Consider the following 26,005-nt stretch of genomic DNA (forward strand, 5'->3'; position numbering starts at 1 on the left):
CTATGAATTCAAGAATCTACCAACTCACATTCACAGCAATAATATAACACTATCTAGTTTAATTTTTTTTTTATTTTTTAATCTGAAGGATTCCAGGAAGTTGATGAAGCATTAAACCTTAGTTTAAAACTATAGCTGTTTATCTAGTTCCTTATGTCTTTGTGTACACACACTGCTTGGAAAGAAGCCAATCGACACCACAGTATGAGGAACAAGCAGCCATGGCACCCACCTTAATGAGATGTAGGCAGGGTCGTCGCAAGATTACATCGTGCCCTGAGGAAAACAATTAAATATTGCCCCTGATGGATTATAAGACAAAAATATAAGAAAATCTCCAATTGCTATTTTGTTTTTATTGCAAGAGAAACATTAATGCAAACGATTACATAATAATATTAATTAAATGTTTGATCTACGGGATATCGCACAATAAAACTGTTTATAAGCTCTTCTAAATTTAAATTATAAGTTATGTCCGCCTCTATCGATATAGTTGCTAGATCAATCAATCTTTCTTGGGTCATTGCTATTTGAAAATAATTTTTAATCACTTTAAGCTTGGAAAAACTTCTTTCCGCACTTACTACGCTAACAGGAATTGTTAGCATAGTGACGGTGCCTACTGCAATATGGCTGAAGGAGCACCCTTATTAAGTCTCATCGTGAGGCAGGCTGCCTCTATGCTACACTCTGTCAACGGTACTGGATGTAGGACCTGTTTTCACTGTGATGACTTCAGCAATCCTAGAAGGCACACTTTCCACAAACGTATGATAGTCATCAATGGGAATTTTGGACCATTCTTCCTGCAGGCATCCGATGCTAAAGTTCATTCCCCCCAGATGTTCGATAGGGTTGAGATCAAGGCTCCATGGAGGATAGTCAAGTGTGGTGACATTCATGTCCACAAACCATGCAGTTACACAGCAGCCTTATGACATAGCGCATTGTCTTGCTGAAAGAGATAATCGTCAGTTCCACAGAAACACCACCAAGTAGGAAACATTGCATTGTCCAGTATATTCAGATACTTCTTGGAGTTCAAATGTTTGTGGCACCACAAACAGAGATCTGAGGCCAACTCAGGAAAAACAGGACCATATGTTCACTGGGCACCCACCACACATCCATCTGCTCAGGAGAGGGTGTAGCATGATTCATCACTCCATAACAGTTTTTCAAGCTTCCATGTCCCACTGTACACGCTCTTTGCACCAGTGAAGATGATGCTGCATGACTGTTTGGGTAATGCGGGGCTTGCATATTCCAGTCCTACCATGAAAACCCATGTTGTGAGCCTTGGTTCTAAATGATTTTGTGCAGATTCATATTCCAGTCAATGAACATGTTGGATGATGGTTTTTACATACTATTTTTCAGAGCAACATATGGTCACGTTCAGTGAGTGTGGTGAGTGGTTACAATTGACTCCCTCTGTTTCTATCTCAGTATAGTATCAATGATTATTGACCTTGAATGGCCCAATTTGTCAACAATTTGACTAACAGCATGACAACCTATCTCAATGCCTCTTTCAAACTCTGCCAGTTTCCTTCTTGCAGCCATTTTACCCACCTGCATCGACTTGGAAGCATCATATTCCTCCAATTTATACTGGCTACAAACATGTGACTCATTACATGGCACAATACAGCTTGTCCATGAGAATGTCTGTTGACTTCATTTCAAGCAGTGTGTGTACACACTGCTTTTGTGTGTGTATGTGTACACACACACACACACACACACACACACACACACACACACACACACACACACACACACACACACACACACACACACACATTTCCTTCAAAATATTCCAATACTGCCTGAGTTACAGAACACAAGCATCTCCTAAATAATTTTCTTTGTTTATTTTATTAGACTTTATATGGTATTTTAACCATATTTACAAAAGACCATTTTATTATCACATCATTAATAGTTTTTTAAATTAATATTTATTTATTTTTTGGTCAAGAGGATAGTTTTTTTATTAAATAACAGGTGAATGTTCATTAAGCTAACTGACAGAACTTACAACATTTTCACATCTCGTACAAAGTGTATCTATTTTATCCGATGTATAGCGCCAGCATCGAGGACATCTCATCAGCGTTGGAGGCATTAAGACTATGGTAATATTTTCTTTTAAATCTACAGATATCAAAAATATGAATTCATAATTTTTTAAAATTCGCTATAAACAATGAATAAAAAATAATTTGTTTTTATAATATACATATACAAAACTGAAAATTAGTAATGAGCAAGAAAAAATGCATTCCTCATACATTAGCTGACCTTGTGAGAGTCGCATGTAAGACAGGACAGTGCCAGCTTTAAGGTTGTTCTGGTCCCTAAGCTATAACTTTTAAGAGGCTCTCATATACTGGGTAAATTTTAGGTTACTTATATTGAGGCAGAAGCTCTTTCTTGTAATGTGAGATGTCGCTTGTCTAGCATATGCATAGATCTAGCCCTGTCTCAGGGCTAGATCTATGCATAGATCTATGCATAGATGCATAGATCTAGCCCTGTCTCAGGGCTAGATCTATGCATCCCAGAGGATAACGAGTATAAAAGAAAGTGGCAATTTAATCATATAGAAAGTGTTGGCTATTATTCATTCTATTATGCATCTTTAGATGGCATTGATTATCAATACCAACATCACTACATTCGTGTTATGTACCCAGAAGGTGTGATCAAGGTAATTATGGTAGTAATGTATGAAAAGTAGGAAATTAATAATGATGTAATTTTTTTCATGTAGTACTATCATATCCTGTACACCCCTTGAGGGTACATGGCAGGAATTTGATGATGATGATGATGATGTATGAAAAGTTTAAGCTACTACTACTAACTTCCTATCGAAAGTTTTCCTCCAAATTAGCCTGTTATCTCACAGAACTCCAATACTGTAAGATCTTATATTTTGGTCTTCTGAAGCTCTTCCAAGCTCATCAAACCACCTAGATCTTGACCTTTGTTTCAATCATGAAATACCGTGAATAGGCATATTTAAAATAATTATAATACCAGAGGAAAACTCACATATAATACTTTATTTGCATAGAATTTTTACCTAAGTATTATGGGCATCATCAGTACAAGAACATAAAATAGCAATTGAACACTAACAGATAATTCTAAATGGCACCTCCTAAGTAGCTGATGTAAGATAACTAAAAAGGTTCAGTCAATTCCCTAACTTAAATATAAAAATAAAAAAAAAAATCATAAGTATTTAGACAAAATAAAGTTAGGAAAGATTAACCGATTTAAAAAGTACTATCTACCACAAAGGGGATATACATAGACTATTGGATCTGTTTAATTTAGGAGAGTGAAGTAAAGTTTGATATGTTTCTTTATAAGGCCGTTCCATTAGGAACCGATTTTTATGAAGAACTCTTGTCTTATTCCAATGAACTACTTGTGTTTTTCTAGCCAAATAAAATCAGATCTTCCTGTTTGTCCAAAATAAGATAACCCACAAGAGCAAGGAATCTGGTAGATACATAAATAATTGAGAGGTGGAAGTTTGTCCTTAACAGAAGTGAGAAATGTGGAGATTTTTCTAATGGAGTTAAAGGCAGCAAAAATATTCAGTGGTTTTAAAACTTTCGCTATTCGTTCACTAATGCCTTGCACATAATGGATAGGAATGTGAGATATTTTTTCTGTATCTGAAGAGACAGAGATACCATGAGTGTAGGCTACCATCTAGTTGATGAAGAATTAAAAGATCTAAAAAGGCTAAAAATGGCTCTTCCTCTGAGCTACAGCAGTTTCTTTCTAAATTACATGCACTTCATCCCAGGAGAAGAAGTAAATAAATAAATTTGTGTTTTTTTGTAGTGACAATGCCTATGATGCTTAGGCGAAAATTCTATGCAAATAAAGTATTTTATGCGTTTTTTTTTCCCCCAGTACTATAATTATTTTAAATTAGATCTTGGCCTTCTAATTGATCTTTTCTCTACCATTCTGTTTAACTAACCATACCATGATAGCAGATTAGCTCTCACATTCCTGAATGCTAACCATGTCTGCCACATGTTCACTCCCATAATCTCTCTCTCTCTCAGAATAATTAAATCTGTGGTCCCTAGTTTTTGATCATTTGTTGTGTTTTCATCCCAGCCTCTATGATCCAGAAGTTAAAATTAAAAGAAGTTAAAATCTAGTGTGTTGACTAATTTCTCACTTAATCCATATAAATCCATTCACTTGACTTCTTACCATACCAATTTTGCAAATTCAGTGGTCTATTTTTGCATTTCATTTGGTATCTTCACCATCCGTAAAGTGTATGTTGGCAGCATGGAAAGCTTCAGTATGAAGATCAAGTTCTGCATTGGATTTTTTGCAATGGATGCGTTGCAAAAATTGCTGTATGTATGCACCGAAAAATGTGAAAGATTTGTGGACTGTTTGGGTAAACAAAAAGAAGAAAAGCACAGGATAACCTCACTTAACGTGAATTCAATATGCGTGATAATCAGTTAACATGACTGAGTGAAATTATACTATTTCCCGTTTTAAGCGAGTGATTAATCAGTTAATGCAATTTCTTGAGAAATTTTTTTTGTCACCAATCTGCAGGGAGTAGAAAAGCTGGAAGTCATTAAGTCATGAAAGTGGCACTAGTAATACGATGATTGTGCAAGACCAGGGATACAGCGAGTCTACAGTTTGCACTATATAAAATAAGAGCATAGAATACAAAGAACAAGGGAAAGTTGCTATTGTTTCTTTAAGCATGCAGATCACTTAATGATTGAGATGGAGTGTCTTCGATCACACTGGAATGAGGATTATAACAAAAAAAAAAAAACCCTCTTAGTACTGGGAATATTCAGGCAAAAGCTCTCAATATTTTTACCTCATTAAAAGAGAACAAATTTCAAGAGGAATGTGAAAGCTTTGCTGCGAGTTTAGGATGATTTGACTTGTTTTAAAAATTGAACTGGGCTGCATAATACAAGAATAACTAGGGAATCTGCTAGTGCTGATAAAGATTCTGCAGCCAGGTTTCCTGAAGAATTGCAAAAGATCATTCAGGAGGGTGATTATGACAATCAGCAAATATTCAATGTCGACAAAACTGGTCTCTTTTGGAAGCGTATGCCAACAAAAACTTTCCTAACTAAAACTGAAGCAGCTCAACCAGGATACAAAGTATCTAAAGATCATCTTTTGTTTTTATTTTTGCGCTTTTATTAGGATGCAATGCATAGGCTTGAAACTCATGCCTATGTTTATCGTGTGCAAAATCCAAAATCTAACATTATTGAGGAAATCAGCACAATTGGAAAAGAACTTGGATTTAATGAACTGGATAATGAAGATGTGAGAAACTTGCTCGATTCCCATTCAGAACAGTTAAGTGAGAATGATCTCCTTCATCTGAAGAACAGCATGCATATGAAGAAGAAGATAAGGAGTATGAACAAGAAGAGAATGTTATGACTAAGAAGCTAACTGCAAAAGAACTTGGGCTAGTTTTCAATCACGTCAAGTATGCTAAGGAAATTTTGTTTGATGCTGATCTTGATATGGAATGAAGCTTTGAAGTCTGCTGAAATCTTGATAAAGCAATTGCCCAGCTATCGCAAATTGCATGACAAGATGAAAAAGTCAAGCATGATTCAAACATCTTTACGTAACTTTTTTTGTAAAAAAGTAGCTTAATCAAATGTTTAGACATTAAATAAAAATTGAAGCATGATTTTTATTAACTTGGATGATTTTATCCTCTAATATAGCTTATACTATAATTTTTTTCCCCAAATTTACGCTAACTGATGGATGAATTATAATTATTCCTATTGTTTTATTGTATTCGCTTAACGATTTTGCTTAGGGCGCATTAAGTGAGGGATTAATTAATCGCGTTATGCGAGGTTTTCCTGCATTAACGTATGTGAAAAGTGTCTTGACAGATTAGAGCAATTAGAAATGGGAGCCAGAGTCAAACAAAACTTCTTCATTCCAGTTCAAATTTGATATTTCCTTGAAACATGTGAAATGCTAAGAAATTGTCCAAACTTGAACTGATCAGACTGAATGCCAATATCCAAGTTTTGGGAAGTGACCACTCATAATTTTTTTTTTTTTAATTAATAATTATTTAAAATTTTTTTTAATCTACCACCTTACAATTGTCCCTTTGAACTCTAATTAGTGTAATATCATATATTTCAGCTGAAATTGAGACACAAGATAATATACACATGATTTATGACTCATTATTTTGATTCATCTTTTGAATGTGGTCTATCTCCCTGATGATATGTTCCATGTAACGTTGGATGAAATATGTTGAAGTTTCTGAATAAAATCTATATAATTTTTGTTATATGTGTAAGCCATGAAACTTACTTTAATACATCATCCTAAGAGAAAAGGACTCAATGTTTGGTGGAGATAGTATATTTAGGAAGTCCAGATTGTTCATGCTCATGTAATGTAGTCAAAATGTCAAACAGCAACTGTTCAATAATGTTAGGCTCGTCTAATAGCACAGTTGCACCATGACAGTGACAGGGTTTCCCTGCTGAGCCCCCAGAAATTTTGCAAGGGTATGGAATGATTTTTCTTTTGAGAGAGAGTGGTGAGTGAGTGGAATGAGATGCCAGAGATGGTTGTTAGTGCTCTGAATTGAGTTTTCAAACTCTGTGGAGGTTTCCATATAATAATAATAATTAAATATGTAATCATTTCTCCTCTCATTTCTAATAGCTAAAATATTCCCTGAAATAGTCAGATTTAGAAATATTAATAACTGCTGTTTAATTGTCCAGATGACAGTTTATAAGTCAAATCTTATATATATTTACAAACTCAGATGAGAGTTTGTAAATATAAAATGTTAAACTGTAAAACAGCAAAATTATTAATGACAACATTTTAATTTCAATGTTTACAAATTATTTTTAGATGGTTAGTTATGATCTGGAATGTAAAAAAAAAAAAATAAGTAAGAATTAATGCTTATTATTTTAATTTTAATATTTACCAGAATTTTTTATATGAATGCAATCATGATGCATATATGCATTCTGATCTAAAAAGCTTGGAGTTTCTTCAGAATATATCACACAAGGAGCTTCAAGTAGTTCACAAAGACCTGACGAAGTAGATATTTTTTCTGACTGAAGAATCTGAAAACAGTGAATACTTTATGATTAAAAATTTCTATAACAAAGATAAAGTTTATCAAACATGAATTTTAACACCTGAAGGAAATAGTTGCTGAAATATTACTTGTTGTTTGTTAATTCATCTATGTGATGTAACTTATACACTAATATGAAATCTAAAAACATGTAATAGACACTGCTGTAGTAATTAGTATTAATATCATATCCAGGGCTACATGGAATCACAAGACTCACTGCAAGTTGAATCTTGCAATAAGACCAATGGTATATCATGAGATGATATATAGGTATATGACAATGTATATCATTTCATGATATACATTGTGGTATATCATCATACTGCAAAAGATGCTGAGGGATGCAACAATAAATCTAAATAGAAAATGCTTTTCATCATCTGGGGTTAATACACATCAAAAATATATAAATACAAAACAAAGTTTTCTAAATGCTGAAAATCAGTTACAAGAAAAATGTATAAATTCATACTAACAAATAAACATGAAGTTGTGTGGCATGTATTAGCTGTTTGCACTTAATGGTAGAGAGTGACCATAACTGATTCCTTCAGAAATCTGGACCCCCTCCACACACACACACACATGCATAAGGTATGGTTGAAATGTTCCAATCAACTGCATGGTTGGTATTGTAAGTATGGTTGGCCAGACCAGATCTATCTCTTCTTTTATGCTCGACATCTGCAAAGTGTTCCTTTTTTTTCTCATCTCAATTTTATATAAGCTAAACCACAAGAGCACAGAATTTTATATACTCCTGGGTGTTTGTAGAAAGGTATGCTATCTTTAAGAGAGACTGCAAACAATTTGAATCGATTTCAGTTACTCTGAAGTTATGATCTTTGAAAAGAGATGCTATTTCAATCGATAGACTGTCAATATATGGAATTGTGATCAAGACTCTATACTGGATATTCTGGTTATTGAGATACATGGGGTTCAAAAATAAAATCCTGTCAACTGTTTATCAGAACAAAAAAAAAATTTCAGAAGGTCTGAAATTTAGCCTTGAATTTGCTCAATTCTTTAGGGTATGGATTATGCCTAATTTTTGAGAAGGATGGTGAAGAGGTGAGGCATGAAGATAACATCCTGTATGTGCAAACTTACGCTATATCTCAAGAGTAATACCACTGACAGATTTTTTAGTGATGAGAACATCAAGGAAAGGGAGTTTTCTGTTTCAAGCTCTAATGTAAATTTGATAGTAGGTTTGTAAGAGTTAAAAGATGAAGAAATTATTCAGACTTGGAAGGTCACATTCCCAAATAATAAAAATATCATCAACATATCTCCATCAAATTGTTGGTTTTGGTTAGGAAAGTCTTCTCAGAGTTCTCCATAAAAAAAGGTCATAACTTTACACTTTAATACACTGAACTGGCAGCAATCATCCTTTTTCAAACCACCAGCTGGATCATCCTGCAGGATCTGTAAATCATCTTTATTAACTATTGTTCATTCCAGTTTAGCATCAGCAAACAACTAGATAGATACTTCCCTTATATCATTCCCAATATCACTGATGTACAAACTGAATAGAAGCAGCTCCAGTATGGTGGCATGTGGTGGTCACCTGCCTTCTTTTTGATCCAATCCCACCATATATTACTCCTGATGTCAGTCCATAAGCCACCCTTTCTATAATAATTATAGAAAGTAAGTAAATTACTTTCTTACTTTTACCTACACTTACTTTCTTCATTCCATATATCAATGATCTCTCTCTCTCCAGTTGACTGCATTTTCAATCCAAACTTTTCTGATGATTATATATTGTGCTCCTCTTTCTAAATTTGCAAACCTTGAACCATACAAAATCTACAAACCTTCAAGAATATAAATTTTTACAACTCCTGATAAACTTGTTAAATTCAATGATAATAAAACTCAATCCTGATATATTTCTCAAAAAAAAAAAAAAAAAAAAAAGATCCTTTTCTTCCAGTCTTATATAACACCAAAATCTATGGACAAGATGATTTTTCTTTTGGGATAAGTCCAACTTCCAATCTTTCTTTACATAAATATATTATAAATATTGTCTTCTGCATTACCTCAGAAGAGCTATTTAACTTTGTACATATCACAAATTCATCCAATCAGTTAGCTCCAATTATGACTTCCCCGAAAATACTTGAAAAAAATCCATCACACAAGCAAATCATTCCATTCTTTCACCCAGACATCCAGTTTGTTGCATTTTCTACAAATATTTTCATAACAACTGCTATTAGAAATGGCATCGATAATTTCCCATATATCTGTTAAAGTACATACATCAGCTATTCTTTCCTTTCCTTCCTTCCTTTCTTCTTTTGCTGTTGTTTGGGAATCTAAAATGAATGAGTTTCTTCTTTCTCCTCAACTTTCAGCTCATCCACTGTATTATTGGTTGAACCATCTCTTGTGTATGGGTTACTCTTAAAAATAAATAAATAAATGAAAAAAAAAAATCAATTAGGATATGTCAACATACTGCTGAGTGTGCTATTACCATTAAATGCTGTTATTCCTAGCATTATTTGCAGTGCTGACTAATGCTCTAAATTTTAAGTAATAACATTACAGTAATAAGTGGTTAATTAGGTGATTAATAAGCACAGTACATGTTGTTATTACTGTTAATTAGTAATGCTCTAAATTTTAAGTAATAACATTACAGTAATAAGTGGTTAATTAGGTGATTAATAAGCACAGTACATGTTGTTATTACTATTAATTAGTACTAGTCAATTTAATGACAGCTATTACAAAGTGTGTTAACAATGAACATACTGGTATACATTTTGGAAGATTATGGACACAACTACCATGTTTGAGTAAAACTTTAGTTTAATAAAAACCAAAATCCACATTCGACGTTTCGACCCTTATTATCAAGGTCATCTTCTGGAGCATATATACTATATATAGAGAAACAAGCTGCACTACAATCTACATGGTTTGTTAAAGTTACTGACATACCATTACAACAATTATTGCCATGACCTCTGGTGAAAAAAAAAAAAAAAACTTACTACATCACTGCTAGAGTCCTATTATTAATATTATCTATTGGTCGTAAAATTACATTGGGAGCAACAAGTCTATATATATATATATATTAACACCATGATTATACATAAAATTCCAATACTGGAAACCATTTCAGTTGGTATGGAATGGTTTCCAATACTAGCTGAAGGTTGTCTAAAGTCCTGAAGTATGCTGGATACTAAATATTAAGTAGGCTGAATGTGTGTCGTTCAGATTCTTGGAATTTTCTTGCCACCATTATTGTTGATATTTGGGTGGTTTATCAGAATTTCGCAGGCTTCTTTAAATTTTCTTTCATACCAGGTTTTTGTATGGTGTAAAGAGCGGGTACTTTTCCAGTCAATTTGGTGTAAAGTATTGAGAGCGTGATCTGAGAGGCCTGCTTCACCAAAATGGTTATATATTTAATGTGTCTTATGTGTTCTTTCTTACGTATAGGGATTGTATGTCCTGTTTCACCTATGTACGATAAGTTACAGGTGCAGTGGATGCAATAAACTCCAGGATGTGCCAATGGGAGGAGAGGATCCTTAGAGGAGTTGAATATGTTTTTAAGTTTTGTTGGTGGTTTAAAGGTGGCACTGAGATTATAATGCTGTAGGATTCTGTTGATTTTTTCTGATAACCCTTTAATGTATGGGATGGTTCTGGTTTTACTGTAATCTAGATTCTTTTTTGATGATGTTTTTTGAAGTGCTTTATTAATAGTATTTTTGTTATAGCCATTATTTATAAATGTGTCGCTGATGATTTTTAGTTCCTGTTTCAGAGCTTGCTGGTTAGAGCAAATTGTTATAGCTCTGTTTTTAAGGGTGTTAATGACTCCATATTTTTGTGATGGTGGTGGTATGAATTAGCATGTTTGTATTGGCCAGTGTGTGTCGGTTTGTGGTAGACCATGAAGGATAGACTGCCTGAAGAAAGATGTGTGACCAGTGTATCCAGGAATGGGAGCGAGTTCTGATTCTCAATTTCGATAGCAAATTGTATGCGTTCATGTTGTTTGTTCAGGTGGCTAAGGAATGTGTTTAGCGTTTGTCACCCATGTGGCCAGATAACAAACACATCGTCAACATATCTAAGCCACACTGTAGATTTTAGAGTGGAGGAATCAAGAGCACTTTGCTCAAAAGTTTCCATATAGAAGTTAGCAATTGGGGGGGGGGATAGTGGTGAGCCCATAGCCGTACCTTCTTTTTGTAGGTAAAATTTATTTTGCCACACGAAGTAACCGGAACATAGTACATGGACAAAGAGGGCCGTAATGTCGGGCGGAAATTTGTTCCGTAGGAGAAGAATTGTGCCATTGATTGGGATTTGTGAAAAGGGCAGAAACGTCGAAACTGACTAATAAGTCATCTTTATCGAATGTTATGTTTTTAATTTTGTTTATAAAGTGTTGTGTGTTCTTTTTGTAGGAGGGGGAATGACCTACCAACTCCTTGAGTGTTGACGCTAGTTTCTTGGCTAAGTGGTAATTAGGGCTATCTATTCCTTCCACAATAGGTCTTGTTAATTATTACAAATTGTTATTGCTTTTTTGGATTAAACTACTCTAATTTAAACTGAAGTGACAATTTTTTCATAATAAATAAGAGAGTATTGTATTGTTATTATTTGTAAAAGATCTTGAAGCTTCTAATGACTCTGCAATATGTCTAATGAAGAAGAGCAGGAGTATACTATTACTGGCAAAGGTATGGATCGGATTTGAGATCAGTAAGAGAAATTACTTTATGTACAGAAAGAAGAGGGCAGGTGAAAGTACAGAGTGCTGGAGTACTCCAGCACAGGTAGGGAAATCTCAGGAGGCCATCTATTACAACACCAATTGATTTTGCAACTCTCAATTGATGTTGAGAGTTTTGCAACTCTCAACATCAATTGAGAGTTGCAAAACCCATGCTGCTGGTTACTAAATAGCTGATGGACTTCCAAGGTGATTTTTCTTACTGATCTTCAGTTGTATGATGTGTCTAACTATCAACTTTTCAGTATCTCTGAAGTGGTGGTGAAGTTTCTGAGACATTGGTAAGAACTCACATGCAGAAATGGGTGGACAAACAAGATATACTTCAGAAGGAATGGCATAGGTTTATTAAAGGGAAGTCATGACTAAGCAATTGGCTCATATTTTATAATAATGTTATATTCTAGGAAAGATCCTGAGCTGACTCAAATTATACAAACATGTCAAGGGCCTAGTAGTTTGGTTGAACATTCTTTTAGTACACGTGCTGATATCCTACCTGTCCCAGTTGCCAAATTCTTATCTAGGTTATGCAACAGCTCTAGAACCACCTTCTCATGCACCTCTATCTCTTCATCCAATGCAGGGGTAGCACAATGTACCATACAGCTGATAGATTTTAGTAAAGTGAGCACTTGTTATTTGCACTTGTAACTACCTCATTTGCTTCTGATACAAAGGGTATGATCTGCATTCATTCTTTCTTTTACTCACAGCATAAAGATAAAATTCTTCTGGATTGTCTTTAGCCTGCGCAGTAAACATCTTTTCATACTCCAACTTAGCTTTCCATACAATACTTGCAACTTTTCTGGCCTGAGCTGTATATATTTCATATCTTCTCTCACTCTTAATCTCCTGATATTCCTTCCACAACATCATTTTCTTATGGATATCTTGTTTAATGAAATTGTACATCCATTTCACTCCCATTCCATTTGAATGGGAGTGAAATGGATGTGTAATTTCATGTGGTATCTGAATGTGTCCCTAGAGTTCTCTTTGAACTCCAGGGACACATTCAATTTTCCGCATCATTCGGGCATCTCTTTACTCCATTATGAGTTTGTCATAATTTCTAGAGTTGTAGTTTAGCATGTAACCTGTACTGATTGGAACATCTATATAGATGGCTACTTCCCAGGTCAGTACAGCATGATCACTGTCACCAACTAGTAGTAAAATAGTCGTATTCTTAACTAACACACCTTCTGATGCTATGGTCAAATCTAGCATTCTTTGTCTTCGAGTTGTTTCTTTCACATACTGCTTGAGAAAGCTGTCATGTAACAGCTCAATATTTTTCCTTCATTCTTATGAGTTTTCTCTGCTACCCAATTAATATTTGGATAATTTTCGCTCATAATAATTACTGATTTAAGGTAATTTGGCAATGCATTTCTTCATTGCCAGCAAATAAACCACCAGGTCTGTAGCAACACCACACTATATATTTCATCCTGTTAGCCTCCACTTCACACCAGATAGTTCTAATGTCAGTGCTGCTCGAGACATTATTACTGTAAACAGGGTGGGGGGGGGTCTATTTATTTATTATTTATATATCTTATCTTACTATATTTATCCCTTTTTATTTATATGCCCCCTTCTTTATATCTCTATCTCTTTATGGATCTCTTTATGCTATACTGCCTTCTGCACTTGCCTTCTTATTCTTTGAACACCAGAAAATTTATTTGAAAAAAAAAAAAAAAGCTGTGCCACTGATGTCCGTTTTCTAGTAACAAGAAGTGTTAAGTGCATCCAGCAGTTTTCCCATTACATTCAAATTATCCCTGATTAAATAATATCTGCAGTCGTGGTCTACTATCTATCCTTTCTCGTGGGTTCCCGCTAATAGGCTCTAATATTTTTTTGGAACAGTGCATCAAAGAATTAAATATCAGGCAACACTCTATTAACATTTAAACAACACATTTATTTACCATAAAACAATTTACACTATTATTGCAATAAAGAAAAATTTGCTTAGTTCAGCTCTACATAAAATAATTAGCTTAGAATGCCCTTGCAATTCATGAAAATTATGTCACATAAATAACCACTCTCTTCCAAATACAAGTTACTACCCTAAGCAATGATACCTATTAATAAACTGTTACTTCTTAACTGTTATGCACATAAAACATATCATTACACACAAAAGCTCTTTCCTTATGATACTAAGATAATTCTATGGGCAAAATGCACCACTGACAAACAGTTACTGTCACACATCTATTAAATATTAAACATCTAATTTTCAACCATTAACTCTGCTCAATTTCATCAGCCTCAACTTAACAGTCCACTAATAAAGTTCTCCTATAATAAAAATTTGAACAAATGGATTAACTCACTTTAGCTGCTACTCACTGTGTACTTGGCTTTGAACTGGAGTCCTGATCATTTTCTCCCGAATCAGGTTTATCTCTCCCTGCTTATGCCGGCGTTAGACTTGTTGACGACTTTCTGAGACGGTGTCCTCCTGATGCACAGGTGAAGATTCTTAGCTTGAGGAGTATTTGCATGTGCATTGAATGTAACGGAGCAATCCTTTCCCGCTCGAAAATTCCTTCTCCTCGGACAATAGCTCCCGGCGAAAAGTTGTCATCGTGTCTATGCGTTGCCTGGCAGGTCAGCTCCTATCATTTTTTCTTTCCGGCCTCTGGCTTGACTTCTGCTGAAGTTGCGTCCTCGATGGCTTACATCTGACGGACAACCCTTCGCGACTTCTCGATAATGACCTCTGGACAACCGATAAGGAACTCCTGGAACCGATACTCGATTTTCTAGCCAAAACCTTTTATTCGCCTTCTTTCATATCCCTGCACGAAGATATGGGACCCCGAACAACTCAGTGCGGTCCCTTGTTCTTCCACTGATGCTGACCCTTTCTTTGTTCTTCTCATGTACTCCTTTAATTCTATTTGTTTCGGGCAGCAGACATTCGTCTGAAGTTTGTCGGTCTGTTTAACACTGACCTTGAGTATTTACAGGTGGACTTCAGAAACAAATTTTATGTCCTTATAAGGAGCTAACATATACGGTTTTCAGGTAGCAAGGTATTGCCTTAGTTCAACACATTCTAGAATTTTTGTTTTAGGGTAGCAAGTATGGACAATTCCCATAGGGATTATTTACATTAACAAACTGTTTTAACTATACATAGACATACAGGTTACAATCTTACTGGGCTTGACTTCTGTAAAATTTTATGTAAGGCTTTCTGGCATTATTAAGTTACAAATTTTTACAATTACCACTACTGCTTTCGTGTGTTCCTATTGTAACTGGACTCGAGTCATCTGATATCAATAGTAGTACTATTGATATCAGATCCCCCTCCTCTTCTATCTTTTCTGTCATTCTTAAAAATACTACATCCTCTGCACACAAATCTAGTTACACCTGACTCTGAGAACCAAGTTTTACTAATGGCAACAATTTTATACCACAATGTATTTGCCAAAGCAACAAACTCAACCGCTTGTTTTCTAATACTCCTGGCATTTGTGTATAGACATAACAAGTTATCTCCTTGCTTTTTCTTATACATAAATTGACAGTTTGCTTGGTCCAATAGGGCGACTGCAGATATATAAGCAGTCTTATATATTTTGCACAAATATCAGCAAAATATGACTGCTAATAAAAAACAAGCAATGCTGTGTGGAAATCTCACTAAATTATTAATAAAATATACAAGCAATCGATAAACAAACAAAAACTGACAAGAACATACCTTTATGCATTTGAAAAATTTATTGGAACCACATAAAATAACATTCAGATTTTTGTTATTTTTTGCTAAGACTCGTGCTCTTTGTACAGCTTCCCTGACATACTCTGCATATTGCATAATTTCTGCAAGATCTGTCTGGTGCCAAGTTTCATCACACTGAATCCAACCTGTTCTAAACACCCCTAGCTGACCTAAGTGAAAAAAACATAAAATGTATCATACTAATATTGTGGCAAAAATTTAATTAATTAGGAAAAAATACAACAAAAGCTGACATTTCCAGCCTTTTCTGACTGCTATATCCACAATTCCAACTGGCTCCCCTATCTGAACACCACTGACCAAGCTGGATGAGAAGTAGAAGTTTTTGCCATAAATAATGACCTAACACAAACCATACACCTACCTACTTGAATTCTCGATAACTCGCTTCATTCTCAATATTTTGGATCTCCTTCCAGATACACTGTACAGATCACCTCTGCTCTCCTCTCAGCAATTCTTGGATCACAATCCTGTACAAGTATTCTCTCTCTCTCACAGAGTGTCCCTTCTCTGCTCACTCCCAACCCCGTGTTCTCTGGCACTACAAAGGAGAATGTTTTATATAGTGTTTTTTTTTTTTTTTTTTTTAAGAACCAGCTATTTCAAAGAGAAATAGTCAGGTTTTTTTTTTTTGGAGAAAAAGAAAAATTTTGCAAACAAAAATAAATTGATTAATACCACAGATTCATACCCAGGATATTGTTATGATAAATTAAGAGATTAAGCGAGACACAAAGGAAATTCAAAATAATATATTTATTTACAAATTATTATTTGTAAATAAATATTAGTGTAGATTTTTCTGTATTATCTTAAATAGTGTGTGTGTGTAAAATGTTCATGTTTCACAAGTATGAAAACATACAATTTTTCATTTTGAATAAATTATCTCCTAAAGAGAATAAAGGCTCACACATTTAACACAGTTAAAGAACATAAACATTATATAAGTTTTCCCCTCTTCAAGATCACAGGATTTTGTGAGAATACACACGCCTTAAACTCATAAAACAGTTTCTTCAGCGGCCAATAATGGCTCTAAAATATAAATTTCTTAACTCATACCTGTTTTTCCTCTAAAACAAAAAAATAATTTTTGTACAATCTTTCTTTAAAAAAAGAGCGTATTTCTTTCATATCTTCTTTGCAGTATCAGTTCATTTCCTACTTCTTTAGAAAATGAAGATAATTTTAAAGTTACCAGTTTCCTTATAGAAGTTTTATCATTATCTTTAAATTCAAAAAGATTTTTTCTTGTGGGTTTATAGCACTTAGCTGGAATACGCTTTCTGCATACCACATCAAAAAGAAAATGTCCTTTGCTTTGGGAGAATCTATATAATCACTTTTTATCTGTAGCAACTTTACTTTATATAAAGGTTTATATAAAGGAAATTCATTTGTTAATTTTAGGATAATTATTTGTTTCCTTCATAACATTCATATCCAGCTTTTTTAGCTTCCGAAATTCCCTAAAACTTCCAATTCCCTTCTCTAGAACGTCATCTCTTTTTCTGTTCTAATGAACGTGGCAGCTGTTCTGTTTTTCTATCTCAAACTCCTTCAACTTCTTCTTCCGAAGTACGATGTTTGCAGAAGCGCACTACTGCCTGATGCAGTAATCAACATGGCAGTGAGGTGAAGAGTGTTTGCAAGCAAGTCAGCAGTTCAATGCCATGTAAACATTGTCAGAAAGTTCAATAATTTCTTCTTTCAAGTCCATGTTACGGAAATAAAAAAACTACACTTCAGGTGAGTCCTTTTTATAAATAAAAATATCATAATCAAATAGTTTTCAATGAGCCATGAGTAACAAAGCTTTCTTATATTAACATTTCTAATTATTACAAGAAATAATGCATTTTTCTGCTATACATTTTTTGAAAATGTTTAGCTACATGATAAATAATAATAATAATAAAGTTATCCTTTCCTTTTTATTTAATTATCAAATTAATTATTTCATCAGACCCACCCAACTCCTAACCATATACAAATTCCAAATCTGCCCATGCCTAGAATTCTGCTCCCATGTCTGGGGAAGTGTACCTAAAACTTCCATTAAAATCCTTGATGCTGTCCAAAGGCAGGCAATTAGGCTCATTACTATGTCTATTCTACAGGTACTTCCATGATCACTGCTCTAGAGAATTGGCAATTATCATTCCTTCACTTTTAGTTGCACCTGTTAATACAAGAGCAGCAACAATCCAGCATTCCTTTACTTGCAACTGTAAATGCACAAAACCTGCTTATCCTCTTCTTCATCTTTTATTCTATTCAGCTGTGTCCTCTGGAACAGCCTTCCTCATTAAGTATTCCCAAACAATTACAACTTGCAGTTCTTCAAAATAAAAAAATAAAATAAAAAATTCTATCTCAGTCATCTGCATCCCACGCACAGCACTTATGTGCTTTATGGGTATCTTGACCTCTTGTGTATGGGATCAATATATATATATATATATCTGTTGTGTATATATATATACACAACAGAGGATTGTTTCTAATGTTATTAAATTAATTCATTTATCATTATTTTTACGGCTATTTTGCCTGCTTCTATTTAGGAGTGCCCCTTTTTTAATGTCATCGGCTTTTTACTCAAGAATTCTTAGGGCATTGCAGATTTATTTTTAAAGACAAATATATGTAGCATAATAGAAAAAAATTTGCACATACCTTTTCTTGGATGCTGTTGCCTGTCTTCTTTCTGCAGTGTGCATACTTCTGCTTTTTGGTGTTGAAAGGGGAGTGGGGGGGGCAATGTGGGAGAATTAATTTAAAAAAAAAAAAAAAACCGTTTTTTATATATATATATATATATACACACATATATTATATTTAAGGGTGGGCAAAGCACTTTTTTGTAGGGTGGGAAAAGATGAAAAAGAGGGCTGAAATTAGAAACTGTTTTTTAGAGGAAGGGGAAGGGGGGGGATAGGGTTGACAGGGTGCGAGCTGTTTTGACCGCATGGATCGTCGTCTGAACTCATGCAGGAAGTGGATGCTATGCCATGTCGGCTTGGTGTTTCTGCCTTTGAGGTGTTCGCGTTATCGCCTATTGGTCGGAGTTGTGACCTATGTTGCATGTTGTGGAGCTTTCAATGCTCGGAGATTATGTAGGGTTGGTGGACGTTGATTGAGTTCTCGTCACATTTTATGGCGATTGTTTCCAATATTCTAAGCGTTGTTTTGTTATCTTGTCTGTCTATTATGATGGCCTTGTCGATTTGCAGGATGTGTTTCTGTTCAAGGACGTGAACTGCTATTTCTGTTTTCCCTGTACTTTGTATTCTATTTTTCTTTTTGATGTTGCGTTTTTTAGTGTTTAAATGTTCTGGAATAGGGATGTTACAGTCATCACCGAAGTGTTCTTGTAGTCTTGCCCATAAAGACCTGATGGTAGAACCTGTGTAGGTGATATCACAGTCTTTTTGGCAAGGAAATTTGTAGACTACGTTGTGGTATTCTAATATTTCTTTCTGTGTGTGAGATTTAGTGGGTTTTAGAAGGTTTGCCAATTTTTGGTTTGTGGTGAATACCAGTTTGTAGCCTGTATGTTTGAAAATGTATTTGTAGGCTTTATATGTGTTCTGGATGTATAGCAGTTTGATAACTTTTTTGGGTTGGGAAGTTTGTTTTGGTTGTTGGGTTGTTTTGACGGGTCTTTGCTGTCCTGTTTGCATAATTTATTAGTTGTGTGGGATAGTTGTGATTTTTAAAAATCTGTGTTAGTTTTTTTTTTTTTTTCTGTGTTGAGATAATTTAATTAAAACCTTCCCCTACCTCTAAAAAACAGTTTCATAATTTCAGTCCCCTTTTTCATCTTTTCCCACCCTACAAAAAAAGGACTCCACCTACCCTTAAATATAATATATGTATATATTATATTAAAAAAAAAAAAAAGGTTTTTTCAAATTAATTCTCCCACATTGCCACCCCCCCCACTCCTCTTTGAACACCATAACAGCAGAAGTATGCACACCACAGAAAGAAGACAGGCAACAGCATCCAAGAAAAGGTATGTGCGAATTTTCTCGATTATGCTACATTATTTGTCTCTAAAAATACATCTGCAATGACCTAGGAATTCTTGAGTAAAAAGCCAATGACATTAAAAAAGGGGCACTCCTAAACAGAAGCAGGCAAAATAGCCGTAAAAATAATAGTTTTTAAGAGGAGTAACATGGGAGTTTTGCCAGAAAAATTACCTTAATTAATTTGTTTAATGATTATTAGTTCCCCCCCCCCCTAAATAACAGGTTCTGTCATGAAAAGGCTGAAAATTTATATCACACAATTATCTGTGTGGGCTAAGAATCAGTTAAGTATTCTTGGGGAGAGGAGAATGGGTGGGTACAAAGGTGAGCTTCACCATTTCACCATACAAAGCTGCCATATGAAGTCCAAACACTTTGTATACACTCAAACTATACATGCACACCGTATATAGTTTTCATTTGGTTATGTTTAATTTTCATTACTATATTAAAATCTTTAACCTTCCAAAAGATCTTCAAATCTTCATACAGCCATCTTCAAAAAATTAATGTTTTAAAATCAGCCAAAAACCTAGTAGTTTTGGAACATGAAAGTACGTATTTTATGGACTGTGTACACTGAACAGTCCATACTGACTGTGGCTGAAAAGGCATTTGAATGCCATCTACAATATGGAGCCTTTATAAGGACCTCTTCAAATGAAAGTAAGTTAGGTGTCATATGGAAGTGACAGAGATTTTCATCCCACAAACTGGATTTTTATCCCTCAGGAAAATGTGCAAATAACAGACATAGCAGATTATGTAGACAGGATCATGTGGTCCTATCATAACATTAAATAGTTTATACAAAGGACACCATGATAGTACTACATGAAAAGATTATTATTATTACTAGCTCCCTATCAATCTTCCAAATTAGTCAAATATCAATCAGGACTCCAATACTGTCAAATACTTCAGTCACATAAGACACTTCTAACTGCATTAATGTAAGTAGATCTTGGTTTTCCTCCTCTGGGACTTTTTTCAGCCATTCTGGCATCAAACAATTATTTTGCTTACCTTTCCTCTCACATTATGTTTAAGTTATCATACCATCTGAGATTAACTCTGCTCATATGCTCTTCACAACAGAAAAATAAAGAAATAACCATTTTCCCTTCTTAGACACAATAGTTCATACATCATCCAAACAACTCATCATCCTTTTCTATTAGGATTACCTTTGGCTTGCATAGCTAATTTCATCTTATACTCTGATAATTCCATATATATCCCTTAATAAAAAAAAAATTATACACATTTAGCCACCTCCTTGTACTTTAGCTAATGTACTTTCTGATTACCTTTCTCAACATTTTTTTTTTTTTTTGCAACTCTTGCTAGATGATGCTACTTGTCAATTTAATTGACACTTGATTTATCCTTCTGACTTTTGGTATGAATTCTGCTACTACTTCCTTCAAATACTTCTTTACCATTTTTCATGCACCATCAAACATCCAATCCTTGTAGTTTCTTATGCCATGGCACTGCTTCAAGCAGATGTCCATGATTTTGTTGTATTTAGTTGCTCTGTAATTCCATATATATCCCTTCTTAATAAAAAAAAAATTATACACATTTAGCCACCTCCTTGGTCAAGACTGCATGATTACTATCATTTGTTAGTAATCGGGTCATCTTGATTACAGACAAATCCTCTGATATAATTACTAGATCTAGCACTCTTAAACTCCCTGATACCTTTCAACACATGCTCCTCAGGTAATTATCACTTAGTAACTACATATTTCCTCTTCCTTTTGCCCATATATCCTTTCTTCCTTCCAGTCTAAGTTCCCATAGTCGAAGTCTCCAAAATAATTAACTGCTCTTCACTCACTGAACTTACTGACCAATTCATATCATTCTTTGTTCTCTGGACTATAGTAGCAAATATACTGTACTTTTTGTTTTGTTGGACTCAAATGCACTGACTTCCTGCTGAACTCCTACTCTTTTTGGGTGCTATTTCAGCAATACCTCGTCCTTTCTCTATCCTCCCTGGAAATAGTATACCCATCACATTCTATCTTGGTAAATGTATCATCTTCTATCAGTTGTATCTCACTAGTGTCAACTTTCAGTGAAGAACTGACCAATGCAGAAAATTCCTCACCCTTGTTTTGAATACTTCTGGTATTACTGTACATAAAGTGCAGTAGTCGCTTCGGACTCTTACTATCCCATTCCGATTTGTTATCTGCAGTACTATCTTAAGCATTTTTCGTTCATTCTTATCCTCCAAAGCCTCAACAGTACTAGCACAAAAGTGCACAATTTATTTTCAAGGTGATTGAAACTTCAGTCATGGAGTGTACATGAGCAGTATTAAAAACAAATTATTTGAATAATCAGAAAGAGAATACTAAGAATGATAAAAGAAACTTTTATAAAAGAAATGATAATTTAGCGTAATCAGCATAGATCCACCTCGTATGACCAATGAGGTGAGACCACAAACAAACAAACATAAGGAATGCTATGCATGGTTGTGGAAGGGACTAGTTTTGTGAATGCAAGAGATACATCTGATGGTTTAGTGAAACATTATAGATTGTACTTGAATTAGGTTGCACTGTATCAGTAGAGCATGTAATGGAAAGACTGAAAGTGAATGAGAGCTGAGAGAAAGTAAGAGATGTGAGACTGAAGGGAGAGGATGTGAATAGATGGGGGAGAAAGAACTAGTGATGGGACATGCAAACAATCGAAAGGATGGAAACAAAAGTAAATATGTGTATTAGAGTTGGTCAAGTAGAAGATAGGATGGAATGGATGGCTTGGGATGCACAAAGATCAGTTATGTCTTGGGGAGAAAAAAAGATACTTTCTGATGGAAGTGTTCAGAGCTGAGAAGTGAGTAGATTTATTTATTTATTTTTTAATGTTGGGCCCATATATGAGAGGTTGGCTGGTCAACCTATAGTACTTTAGTACTGTATATGGGTAGTGGGATGGGAAGTGAGGAACTTGTTAACATTCGATTTGAAAGCCTGTATATTGTATTCCTTGGGAAATACCTCAGGGGGAAGACTGTTCTACAGTACAGCAGTAGCAGGGATGAAGGAGGAGGAAAAAGAAACTTGTTTTGTGGGTTTCAAGGTGTACTGTGAAGGGATGTTGGGAGGTGGCTGTACGTGTTCCAATGGGTTTAGTACAGCGTGGGGGAATTATTGATGTTGTTTCAGATGAGCATTTTCCATGAAAATATTTGTAGAATATACAAATTGCAGAGACTAAACATCTATGTGAAAGTGGGGGGGGGGGGGGGGAGTGAGTCGGTAAGCGATGGATCATTTATCAATCTAATTACTCTCCTCTGTATTGAGTCAAGCATTTTGAGGGAGCTTTTTGGGAGCCCCACTCCAAATGTGGGAACAGTATTCGATAGCTGGGTGAATTTGCGATTTATATAAGGTTAACAGTTGTTTTGAAGTGAAGTAACGTCTTGAGCAAAAGAGAAAGCCTAGTTTTTTGGAAGCTGAGGATGCAATGGTTGTGATGTGTTTATGGCAGGAGAGGCCTGATGTCATGGTAATTCCGAGAAGAGAAATTTCATCTCGTCTGGGGATTTGAGTGTTATCAAAAATAATACTGGGGGAAATTGGTTCTTGTTTGTGGGAAATAAGACAGAACTGGGTTTTACTAGCATTAAAGTTGACGAGGTTATCTGAGCCCCACCGGAGAATGTTTTGGAGGTCTGCGTTAAGGGAAGTTGTGGTTGATGTTCTGTGGGTTGAAGCAAGTTGTGTAGGGTAAAGTTTATCAAATGAAAGGGAGGAGTGCAATGTGCTGTCATCTGCAAAACTGTGTATTGGGTTGGAAGTCAACTGAAGTATGTTATTGATGTATAGAAGGAAGAGGGTCGGTGAGAGAACTGAACCTTGTGGAACCCCAGCATTAGTTGTATAGTGGGAGGAAAGGGAGCCATCTACCATTACACAGTCCAGACAGGAAGCTGGCAATCCATCTTCAGAAGTCCTGAGACAGTCCAAATGATGGAAATTTGCTTAGTAAGCCTTTGTGCCAGACCTGGTCAAAGGCTTTAGAGATATCGAGTGCAACTACTTGGGATTTGCCAAATTTTTCCATGGTATATGTCCAGAGATGGGTGATATATGAAAGCAGGTCACCTGTTGATTGGCATCAGCGGAATCTGTACTGGTGGTTGCTTAATAGCTGGGTAACTTCAAGGTAGAGTAGTAGTTGAGAATTGATGGTTTTCTCCATCACTTTAGATAGGATTGAGGTAAGTGAGATAGGGTGGTAATTAGATGGCAGTGATTTGTCTCCCTTTTTGGGAATGGGTTGAATATAGGCCAATTTCCAACTTTGGGATATATACCAGTGGAGTAAGATAGTGTACAGATGGCAAAGGATAGGAGTCAGTTCTGCTGCACAGACCTTCAGGACAATTGGAGGAATGCCATCAGAGCCAGGGGCTTTTTTTTGTGTCTAATTTTGACAATAGGTTTATGATCTTTTTCTGGCAAAAGGATACAAGGGGGGGGGCATTGTATGTTGGGCAGATGGAATGACTGGGGGGCATTTGCCATTGTCGGTTATGCGTGCATTGCAGGCAAAGTGTGAAGCCAGGAGATTAGCTTTTTCTGTGGGTGATGTTGCAATTGAGCCATCTGGGTATGATAGGGGGTGGGAGTAGTGTAGGGAAAAAGTTGCGACCAATTGTTTTGGCAAGAAACCAAAAGGCATGGCCACTGCTAGGACAGGCTGCAAGTTTCCAGCCCGTTCAAATTCTGTTTTGGAATCATTGATAATTTTTTTGCATCTGTTTTGGGCTTCAGTATAGGCATTGAAGGAGGATGGAGTTCTTAATTTGACCCAGTTTGTGGCATACCTCAACTTCAGAATAATGGCATTGAGTCTCCTGTTTTTGGCCTCGAGCGACGCGTGTACTGTTGATGCGATTAAATCACGGGAGTTCATTAGCGGGTACAGATGCACTTGTGATCGGCCGCTGGTCATCGTAGATATGGCTGGTTACAGGCTCCAAAATGAGTTATGGTAATTACAAATGTCAGGAATAAAGGGAAAGAATTAGTAGCAATAATGGAGTTGGCTTGGCTTGTCCAAAGATTGTTTATATGTAAAATGGTTGCTTGAAATGATACTGATAGGAATACATATGGAAGGGTATGGTACTTTCTACAAAGATAGGAAGGATGGGAAGACTTTCATTAATAACACAAGAATTATGTGTTGATTCAAGAGGGGAAACAGTGGCGGTGCTTCTGAGGCCACATGGTGTGTGTGTGTGTATTGTAGACAGGCTATGATATTTGTTGGGATATTGTCACAAGTCTATACATGTATAAAGTGATGAAATGATATGGAAAAGTGAATAAAATGAGGATGGTGACTTTAATTGTGGAAAAATAGACTGGAATGAGGAGTAACATCAAGGACCAATAAAAATTGATTTATGAGTTTTGAAGAAAGCTACCTTAGATAGCATATGACAGCAGAGACATCATTCTGATTTGATTATGGTACTAGAAGATGTCACGTGAATGAAGTGTCAATCAACTACATCTCCAGTTGGTGAAACCAACAATGAGATATTGACATCATAGTCATATAATTATCAAACTCTTAGAAGGCAGTCTAATGCAATAGCATGGATTAGGGAATTGGGATGTAAACAGATCAATAATGTGTGTGTGTTTTAGGGAAGAAGGTCTAGTTAAGACCTTCTTTCCCAAATATTATTATTAGAAATATTAGCATTTACAATGTTTGAATGTGTTCCAAAAGTGATGGTATCAATAAAATAGATATAAACTGGATAAGTGGTGAGATTAAGCAAGCAGGCTGCAATTAAGTTGAATAAGATAGAAGGCAATATATCAATTGCAATATCTGAGAAGTTGCAAAACCTATAACAGGGTGCCATGTGTGAGCAAAAGGAGTGTAAAGACTGATAAGGAAAGTAACTTCTAGTAAGGGAAAAAGGGATGCAGTATTGGTCAACTAAAATCAAGAAAATCATAGGGAGTTTTCCAAAATAGTCATGTAAAGGTAACCACTGCATTCCATTCCATTCATGTGCCGTCTCCTATCTTGGAGATTGACTACCATGATGTTATTCATGGTTAACTACGGGAGTAATGACGTATGGTGAGGACCCTATCTGTTCCACATAATGGCGTAAG

General features: G+C 35.3%; 1 protein-coding gene across 2 annotated transcripts in view; it reads right to left on the bottom strand.

The window, feature by feature from the left end:
• Positions 1-1,861: 1,861 nt before the first annotated feature.
• IleRS-m (Isoleucyl-tRNA synthetase, mitochondrial) overlaps positions 1,862-26,005 on the bottom strand; it is a 384,064-nt gene continuing 359,920 nt past the window's right edge. Inside the window, exons 21-23 of one of the 2 annotated variants that reach the window (XM_090403396.1) lie at positions 15,736-15,926; positions 7,037-7,181; positions 1,862-2,163 (exon numbers count right to left, since the gene is read on the bottom strand). In XM_090403396.1, coding sequence (XP_090259522.1) covers positions 2,030-2,163; positions 7,037-7,181; positions 15,736-15,926 — 470 coding nt within the window. In that variant the 3' untranslated portion in view covers positions 1,862-2,029. Of the gene's footprint in view, positions 2,164-7,036; positions 7,182-15,735; positions 15,927-26,005 lie in introns of those variants that run through there. The other variant, XM_090403397.1, reaches the window with a different exon arrangement.

Source organism: Typopeltis vanoorti, chromosome 14 (assembly GCF_054136105.1).
Source record: "Typopeltis vanoorti isolate ZY-2024b chromosome 14, IOZ_Tvanoo_1.0, whole genome shotgun sequence".
In the NCBI taxonomy this organism is placed as follows: Eukaryota; Metazoa; Arthropoda; class Arachnida; order Uropygi; family Thelyphonidae; genus Typopeltis; species Typopeltis vanoorti.